Source organism: Myotis brandtii, unplaced genomic scaffold (genome assembly GCF_000412655.1).
Source record: "Myotis brandtii unplaced genomic scaffold, ASM41265v1 scaffold120, whole genome shotgun sequence".
NCBI lineage: Eukaryota > Metazoa > Chordata > Mammalia > Chiroptera > Vespertilionidae > Myotis > Myotis brandtii.
Genome location: NW_005354174.1, coordinates 4855394 through 4864747, shown reverse-complemented (window position 1 = coordinate 4864747; position 9354 = coordinate 4855394). Strand labels below are relative to the sequence as shown.

The 9354-nt window shown below is 56.4% G+C and overlaps 2 protein-coding genes across 7 annotated transcripts in view; one reads left to right on the top strand and one right to left on the bottom strand.

Moving 5' to 3' along the window:
• Positions 1-7829, top strand: part of ICAM2 (intercellular adhesion molecule 2) — a 9809-nt gene extending 1980 nt beyond the window's left edge. Inside the window, exons 2-5 of the mRNA XM_005858653.2 lie at positions 3040-3136; positions 4880-5146; positions 6195-6515; positions 7501-7829. Of these exons, the coding sequence (XP_005858715.1) occupies positions 3064-3136; positions 4880-5146; positions 6195-6515; positions 7501-7679 (840 nt within the window). The 5' untranslated portion in view covers positions 3040-3063 and the 3' untranslated portion in view covers positions 7680-7829. The remainder of the gene's footprint in view (positions 1-3039; positions 3137-4879; positions 5147-6194; positions 6516-7500) is intronic.
• Positions 7830-8169: 340 nt separating this feature from the next.
• The window catches only part of PRR29 (proline rich 29), a 4742-nt gene continuing 3557 nt past the window's right edge, over positions 8170-9354 (bottom strand). For 3 of the 6 annotated variants that reach the window (XM_014532265.1, XM_005858654.2, XM_014532278.1), the window contains 2 exons: positions 9096-9319; positions 8377-8962 (listed from right to left, as the gene is read on the bottom strand). In XM_014532265.1, coding sequence (XP_014387751.1) covers positions 8692-8962; positions 9096-9319 — 495 coding nt within the window. In that variant the 3' untranslated portion in view covers positions 8377-8691. Of the gene's footprint in view, positions 8259-8376; positions 8963-9095; positions 9320-9354 lie in introns of those variants that run through there. The other 3 variants (XR_001360352.1, XM_005858655.2, XM_005858657.2) reach the window with 3 other exon arrangements.

Here is a 9354-nt window from a genome sequence, read left to right as displayed (position 1 = left end):
AGGCCGACGCTCTATCCACTGAGCCAAACCGGTTAGGGCACGTCTTCTTTTTTGAAATATATTTTTATTGATTTGAGAGAGGAAGGGAGAAGGAGAGAAAGATAGAAACATCAAGGATGAGAGAGAATCATCGATTGGCTGCCTTCTGCACAATCCACGCCCCGCACCCCACACTGGGGATCGAGCCCCCAACCCTGGTATGTACCCTGACCAGGAATTGAACCATGATCTCCTGATTTATAGGTTGATGCTCAACCGAGAGCCATGCCGCTGGGCTGGAACATCTTCTTTTTAATCTTATAATTTTCCTGTTTTCGTTCCTAATAATAATTACTTGTGCCTTCTTTTGTTTATAAATAGATATGCCCATTCTATTCGTTTTCTCAAGAACTGATTTTTGGCTTTATCCATCCTGTCTACTTTGTTTTCTAGTTTATTGATTTCTGCTCATTATTCTCTTTGAGTTTACTTTGTTTTTTCCTTTTCTAATTTCTTGACTACTTACTTAAATTGGATGTGTATTTCAGACTATTTTCTAGTACAAGCATCGAGGCTATAACTTTCCCTCTAAGTACCATGTTTGATGCATTCCATAAAGTGTAATATATGTTTTTTCATTACTGTTTAATTCTAAATCTTTTTAAATGTGTTCTTACTCTTTTTTTCCTTTGATCCATGGGTTATTTAGGGCATGTTTTTACATTACCAAATATATGGAATTTTAAAACTAACCTTTTAAAAAAATTGTATTCTCTGATTTATAGGTACCCATCAAGCTTTTAAACTGTGTTTCAGCTCTTCTATTCATTTACTGGGGTTTTTTTGGTCTGCTTTGTTATTCGTAGTTGAAAGAAGTGTATTAAAACCTCTTGCTTTGATGGTGGTGTTATCTCTTTGTAGTTCTTTGAAGCTAGATACTTACAAGTTTAGAACTATCCTAACTTCCTGGTGAACTGACCTTTTCATTTAGGCACTTACCCTGTTCCTAATAAAAGTCCCCTATGTCCGATATCAGCGCAGCTTTCCTGGCTTTCTCCTGGTTACTGTTTGCCGGGGCTGTCTTTTTCCACCCTCTGACTTTCAACCATTCCATACTCCTGTGTCAAGATCCGGGTCACGCCCATTTGCTAGTCACATGGAAAACTGTGGTTTCCAAGGGAACCAGCCTGAATCACATTAAAAATCTGAGGATTTGTAAAGATCATGGGACCCTGGTTGTCCCCAGCTATAGCCTGGGGGGCAGCAGAGACATCACCAGAAGGAGAAAGATAGGCTAAGTGGGCCCACCAGAAAGGTCCTCTGGGTTGTTTATCAAGACTGTCTCATTCATTTGCTAATCCACCCATCCATCCATCTACTGACTGAGCAGTTATTAAGACCTACTGTGTGCCAGGCAGTGTCACTTCCTGGTGGCTGTAGCTTCTGCCCTCATGGATGGAAAGGCCAGTGGGGAGGGAGGGGAGACTGACATGTCAGCTCTCAGAATGCAGTACACATGTCCAACAAAGCCATGGGCACAGGCCTGGTTTGCCCCAACGGTGACTCAGTTTCCCCATCTGTAAGATGGGGGCAGTAACAGTACCTACCTCGTAGAGTTGGGGGATTAATCAGTTAATGTTTGTGGAGTGCTTGTGACCGGCAGTCAGTAAATGTTCACTTTATTGTATTACTGTTGTGATTATTTTTGTAGTTATTGTTACTATTATTATTCGGACCCAGTGGAGACCACAGAGCCCCCACCACAGCAGGGCCCATTGTCTGATCCCTTGGGGTGCCCCTCAGCCTCTAGCTTGGATTGGGGGAGTGTTTCCTGCAGCCGCACCGTGGGCTGGAGTTCAGTTCCACTCTCTTCTCCATCTTCTCTCTGTATCATTCCGAGGCCCAGCGAGCGGCCTGCCTTGGGCTTCCCCGGGTTCCTGCTGACAAGGGCTGCCCTCGACACCACATACGATAGTAACAGCAGCCAAAGAGAAGGGCATGGCCTCTCCCCGCCCTCCCAACCCAGGAACGAGGTTTGGCCCGAGCCCTGAAAATGCTGGGGCATCCCTTTGGCAAGGCCCCATCTTTGGGGGAGGAGGGGCTGAGAAAGCAAGGAAGCCTGCTGCTGTCCTGTCTCTCCCAGGCCAGCTGGCCCCCGGGCCTCCTGGCCACAGCTGGAGCAAGAAGGCTGGATGTGTCAGGACAAAAGCCTCCTGGCAAGACCCTCCCCACCATCGGACTCCCCCTCACCTGCTCACTGCGTCTGAGGATCCCGCAACAGGTGACAAAGCCTCCAGGAAACACACTGCAGCTTGTCAGAGCCTAACCCCGACCTCCGCTCCCCACCTGGATGGGGAGGGGAGACCCCACAAGCCAGGTCTGGAAATGGAGGCTGAGGATTTGGGCTACAGTCGGACTGATACCATAACCTCTGTTTGTGCCTGGGCTGCTGGGGGCTGGGACATTTCCTGAGGCTCTGGGCCTCAGGCTGTCCCTGTATCAGCTGGGTAGGGACAGGTCCAGGTTGAAAGCTATGCAGGTATGAAGGTCTAAGTAGATTGTGCTGGGCTGTTAGCTGGAAGCCTCCAAGTCCCACCCACGTATCCCTAGGAAAGCCCAGCTCTTTATCGGCATTGCTAGGGTGACCCTGTTCTGGACAGGTCCTGACTTAGGGTATTTTCTTACCAGAGGGGATCCCAACAGTGTGTCCTGTGAGACTTGGGGCTTGTAGTCATCCCTGTCTTCTGTGCCCACACATCGCACCAGAATCCTGTGTGCACGCACATCACACACACACATGTACCTGCTTGCCCACGTGTAGGCACTCATCACCTCTAAACTGAGCATGCCCAAGAGTCAAGTTGTGGCTCCGCTTAGCAGCAGCTTCCGCCTTCTTCTGCCTGGACTCTTGCAGCCCAGGCGGAGGAAGCCGCCTTCCACGTGGCTTCCCAAGAACCGCTCAGATAATGAGAGGAAATGCAGTCACCAGCTTACAAAAGGCTGGCGGTTCCGCCGCGACTCCAGGCCACCACTCCCTGACCCCGCTCTCTATCTCTGCAGGCCCCCTCAGCTGCCAGCCCGTGGATGCCATCTGAGATGTCCCCTTTCTGTTGCTGGGGCCTGCCCGCAGCTCTTCTCGCTCTGCTCTTCTGCCCAGGTGAGCCAGTGCCTGGGGTTCCTGACTGCGCCTGTGCCAGCCCAGAGGGTGGGCTGCCTGCTCCCCCGGCTTTAGGGGCAGGGTGCTAACTCTGAAGTCTCGGAGGCTTTGACATAGTGGCCCCAGCCATGGGCACAGGATGCTATGGACACCTGGGCAGCAGGTGAGGGTCCTGGCCTTTGGGACACCAGGTTGAATAGCCCCACAGCTTCATGGTGTGGATGTGGCAGGTCATGGAGACTAAATGGTGGGCTGAGTAGGGGCCTCAGGAGGTGAAGGATGCTGGGGTTCAAGAGAAGGTGAAGGCATGCCCGGCCTAGCTGGTCTTCAGATGCGGCCTAGGGGACAGAAGAGGGCAGCAGAGGGCCTCGCCTTCTGGCTAGCCTCAGAGCGAAAGTGAAAGCCCTGCCAGTGGGTCAAGGGGACGGTGAGGGAAAATACCACCAGGTGCCACGCACCCCGTTTTGCACAACCTGCCAGATGCTTTTGAAGTGCTATCTCATTGAACCTTCACAACAGCTTTGGGAAAGGAATTACTAGCCCATTTCACAGATGAAGAAATGGAGGCTCAGAGAGAGCAAGCACCTTGCCGAGCTGGCACACGGTGAACTCAGGATTCAAACCCAGATCTATGTACCTGCAAAGCCAGTCTGTTGCCACTTCATTATGTCCTACCATCTGGGGGCTGCGTGGGGGCTTGTGGGCATGGTGCTAGCACAGGACCCAGGCTGGGCCCAGCTGGTTGGGATCGAGGACCTTCCTGGTCGTTGCTGAGAGAGAAGTGATGCTGAGGGCTCAGTCTCCATGCATCAAATGCTTCCTGAGTCTGTCACACACAGGACAGTGGGGGACAGGGTCCTGCCTTCTAGAAGCTCCAAAATGGCGAAGGGAGAGTCCGTAGGAGTGTGAATCACTGGGACAATCCCGGGCCATGGGCTGGGTGGTCCCATTTCCTTTCTGACCTCGCTTCCCCTGCATTTTTCCTCACTGAGCTAGAGCATCCTGACACCTCACTCTTCCGCAGGCAGACACAGCACACCCACTCCCGACCCAGGGCGTCTCCTAGAAATACTCCCCCTGATATCGGCAGGGCTCACCCCCACCTCCCTCATGTCTTTGTTCAGATGTTGTTATTTCAGTGAGGCCTGTGCTAAAGTGCCCCTCCCTCCCCACATACACATACACCCCTCTGTTTCCTTTCCCAGGCGCTTACCACCATCCAATGGGCTGGATGTTTGTTTATTGTTGTCTGTTTTCTTCACTAGAATGTGAGCTCTGTAAAGGCAGGATTTGGTCTGCTCTGTTCACTCCCGCAGAGCCCAGAACAGTACCGGGCACAAAGCGGGCGTTCAAAAAGTATTTGAGGAAGAAAGGAGAGGAGGGAGGGATGGGTTGAACCCTGGGCCACAGGAGCTCCGAAGACACAGTCCACCTCCATCTCAGAGAGGCCTTGGTGGAGGAGGGAGGGCACACTGGGGCTGGGCCTTGAAGGTGGAATGGGGTCCCCCTCCGTGGAGAGAGAAGTGCGTAAGGAAGACGAATCTGCCTGGAGGTGACAGGCTGGAGGAGGGGCACCCAGAGGCAGGGAGACAGCCCACGAGGCCTGAACAAGGGTCAAGGGTCTAGGAGCAGAGGGACCATCCCTGGCCTTTCTTCTTTGGCCCCGCCCCCTCGATCAGAGTGGGCAGCTCCACTGGGCCGGACAGCGGGGACATCTGCTGCCCAGAGTCTCTGGTCTTCCAGGGTCTGGCAAGGAGGCGTTCGAGGTATACGTGTCGCCAGAGCAGCTGGTGGTGAAGCACGGCGAGTACTCTGATATCAACTGCAGCACCAGCTGTCTGCAGCCCACTGTCGGCGGCTTGGAGACCACCCTAAGCAAGCTTCTGCTGGAGAAGCAGCCTCAGTGGGAGCTCTACAGGGTCTTCAACGTCTCCAAGGACACGGTCGTATATTGCCACTTCACCTGCTCTGGGAAGCAGCTGCAGAGGAATGCCAGCATCACCATGTTCTGTGAGTGCCTCTCGCACGGCCCTCCTCCCCCAGCGCCCAGCCTGCTCCTGGGTGCTCTGCTCCTCCCTGGGCTCCTGGGGTGACAAGGAGCAGGAGCGAGGCCCTGGGCTCAGAGTCTGCTCCCACCCTTCGCTGGCCTCCGTGGGCCTGTGGCAACCCCGCCTTTGAGGCTTGCTCAGAAGAGGGCGATCGCAGTGCTCACAGCCTCCTCCCAGCTCAGCAGCAGCCCCGTCCGGGGGACACCCCAGATCCCATGACAAGTGGTGGGGGCACCATCGGGAGGGCTGCACGCTCTCCAGGGGAGGTTGAGGAGTCCCCGGGTGCTTTTCTCTTCCCTTGAGGGCCCTCGGCAAATGTGGGACCATCACACACACACCTGCCCATGGCCACGGAGGCCTGGAGAGGCCGGGATTCTCCCAACATCTCGGCACTAAGGGTGCTGCTGGGATCCTCCCCATTAATGGGTCAAATAAATGATGCCCTAGATCCAACATACTATCCTGGTGTGATTGGGGTGAGATGTCTGGCTCAGAGGGAAATGCAGGCCGCACCCAGGGCTCCGTTGGATAAGGGATTGAGGGGGCTGTGAACCTGACCCTAGAGGATGAAGGCAGGTCTGACTTTGGCCCCCACCTGTTAAGTGAGAACTCACAGCTCATGCCCAGTTCCAGGGAGCACTCCCTTCTAAGTCTCTCTGAACATAAGTGCCCAACTGTTTAGTTTTTAAAATTCTGGAGAGGAAGGAGACAGATGCAAACATGTACATCTCTCTAGTTGGCTGCACAGTCTCTGACCCTCTCTTTGGAGACACCTAACCACCTCCATTCTTGTCCATGGCAGAACCCATCATGTTCGTAAAACTACCACCCGGCACACCCTTCACCCTAAACGGCCTCCTTCTTCCTCTCTTACACTCTGGAGCAGGCCAGGCCCCAGCCTCCACAAGTCCCGCCGGGGACCTGAGCACACGGTGCTGATAGGGGGTGCTCTTGGCTGGGTGGGCCCGCTGGGACCGTGCCCCCAACCTCCCCCACTTCCTCCCCTGCAGACCCCCCAGAGCCAGTGCTGCTGAAGCTGCAGCCCACTTGGGTGACTGTGGGCAAAGTCTTCACCATGGAGTGCAGGGTGCCGGCGGTGGCACCCCTTGAGAACCTCACCCTCACCTTGCTCCGTGGCCAGGAGCCCCTGCACATGCAGAGATTTGAGGGGGCAACAGCTGCCCCCCAAGAAGCCATGATCACACACAACAGCACGGCTCACAAGGAAGACGGTCGCCACAACTTCTCCTGCCGGGCTGAGCTGGACCTGCAGCCTCGTGGTGGGGGTTTGATCCAAAGAACTTCACAGCCCCAGGTGCTTGAGATCCATGGTGAGGAGGAGGCCCCCGCCTGTCCCGGAGAGGGGGGGAGGACAGGGCATTCACGTTAGGCCCTTAGGGAAGTCAGAACCTCAGCCCGCTCTCTAGGCAACAGGGGCCCCACACTGGGTCCTGAGAGGGGTCCCTCCTCCCTGAAGCTCTCTCCAAGCCCCAGCGTGGACCTGGACTAGTTGCTTGGCCATTAGTGAGCTGTGTGACCTTGACCAAGTCAACCTCCTCTCTCTGGCTCCTCTCTACAATGAGAAGTTTGACCTAACTGACCCCTCAGGTCTTCTAGAACTCCACTGTTCTTTGATTCTTTTTGTTATTGTTAATCCTCACCTGAGGATATTTTCCAATGATTTTAGAAAGAGTGGAAGAGAGGGAGGGAAGGGGACAGAGAGAGAGAAACATTGATGTGAGAGAGACACATTTATTGGTTGCCTCCGCACGCACACCCCGACCCGACCGGGAATCAAACCCACGACCCTTCCCTGCTCACCTACACCAGCCAGGGCGGTTCTGTGACTCTTGATGGCAGGTGTTCCCTGTCTTTAGAGTTTGGTAGAAACTCACTCGGCTCTGCCCAGGAAGGGGTTGGCGTGCCCTGTCCAGACCATGGTGCCCAGAGCCCACAGGCTGCCCTGACAGTCTCACCGAGGCCTGGCTGGTAGCCCAGACCCCAGCTCACCTTTCCCCTAGTTAGTACACCATCTGTCACTCGTCTCTGGGACCGGGTGACTGCCGGATGGATGAGGGTGGATCTCACTCCCCCTTGGGCCCTGGCACCTAGGACCAGAGCACTTCTTCTTTTTTTAAAAAAATCTTTATTGTTGAAAGTATTACATGTGTCTCCTTTTTCCCCCATTGACCTGCTTCAGCCCCCTCTCTCCGCCCCCCCACCCAGCCCTCCCCACCCCACTGTCTGCGTCCACGGGTTATGCGTATGTGCACGCAGGGCCCGGAGGCCTTCTCAGACCACTGCCCTCTCCCCTAGAGCCCATGCCGGACAACCAGATGGTCATCATCATCGCCGTCGTGTCGGTGCTGCTGCTGCTGTTTGTGGCGTCCGTCCTGCTGTGCTTTGTCTTCGGCCAGCAGTGGCACCAGAGGCGGAGAGGCAATTACGGGGTACAAGCCGCGTGGAGGAGGCTGAGACGCTCCTACCGGGCATAGCCTGCGTGGGGGCGTGGCCACGGCCCCGGCAGCCACTGGAACTCAGTGTGGCTCTCAGCGATGTGGCCCGGCCACGGCAGAAGGACAGTGACGAGCCGCAGAGGACTTGGGGGACAGTTCCTTTTCCAGTCTGAATACAAACGCCTGGACTTAACCCCGTGCATAGCGTCTCCTCCTGGGAGAGTGCTCAGCGGCCGGGAAGGTGACTCATCGGCCGACACTTCTCTCCCTAGAAGCCTCCTCAGTGTCCCTCCACCCTCTGCTTCACAGAGGCCTCCGGCCAGCCCAGCCCTGGGGCGCCCCCATGCTGACCAGCCTCAGCACCAGGTGCCCACCCTCATCGGGCCGAGTGACAAGTGCCTCCTCGGTGGGGTTGGGCGGTGTGCCCTGGCCTGGCCGGGCAGAGACACTCTGTTCCCACATGGCCCTCAGGAACTCGGGCCACTCCCTGTCGGAGCAGGACACGGCAACAGAGCCAGCTTCCTGTTGGTGGAGGTGGAGGGTGGGGGCCCCCAGGGATCTGGCGCAGCTCCAGGACCCTCCCAGTCAGGATTCTCCCACATCTTGGCCTTTACAGAGCTGTGGACAACAAAATCGATCTTCTCTCGCCTCCTGCTCCATTATTAGGCCAAGCGGAGACCCCGCAGCCCTGGCCTTCCCAGAGAGAGGGGTGAGGGACTGAGGTCTGGGGGGGCTCTGGTTCCCAGCCTCCCCCTCGCCCGGGAAGCAAACAGTGGGACAGAGTTGGGTGTTCATGTGGGTCGAGGGTCTTGAACAGTGAATAACCTAGTGAGCTTACTCCAGAGAAGAGATGGGCTGGCTCAGGTCTTAATGGGAAGGAGAGGAGACTGATTCACCCTGGAGGGGAGGGCCTGGTTGGGGTTGGGCAGAGAAGGGCTGTCAGGTGTGGCTGTGAGCACCAGAGGGGCCCTCGGGGGGCTGTATCCAGCCTCGCAGTGCAGCTGGGGTGGGTCCCTGGGCCAGCGTCTGTCTTCATAGTAAGCTCTCAGCATCATAGTAATCTGGGTGGGGGAGACAGCACCCTCATCTTGACTCCCTCCTGCCTCAGTGGACCCCAAGGAGGGAAAGGGAAGGGGACGGGCCAGTTGCCTGCAGCAGTGACAGCACCCCGCCCTCGGGGGAACACGACCCCCCTAGCCTCCTGACCCATCCCTAGGCCTGGAGCCTGCTGCCCACACCCCCTGCCCCTACCTGAAGCCGGGGGTACATCCGCACCCACAGTCCCTGTGGCACTGGGGGGTGGGGGTGGGGGCACGGCTCTCCTGAGATGGGGATGAGAAAAGAAATGCCCCCATCAGAAGTGACCTCTGCGGTTTGACCCACAGCGATCTCCACCCGCCCCAGCCCCAAGGCAGCTCCTCCAGCCCAGCCAGAGCAGGGCCTCGCCTCACTTACACCCCCCTTTTCCTGGCAGGAGGGCGCTGCTGGATCCTGGGTGCATCCTGCAAGGGGGGCTGGTGTGGCGGAGGGGGAAGGAAAGGCGCTGGCCAGGGAGGCTGGAGGCCCAGAGCGGGCGTCGGGCAGGGCAAGTAGTGGTGGTGGAACACCAGAGGCCCTTCCTCCTGGGCTTCCAGCTCCTCTTCCTCCTCACTCTCCTCCTTCGGACCCTCCATGTGGACCTGGGGGTTGCGGGGGGGGGGGGGGGCCACGGGGT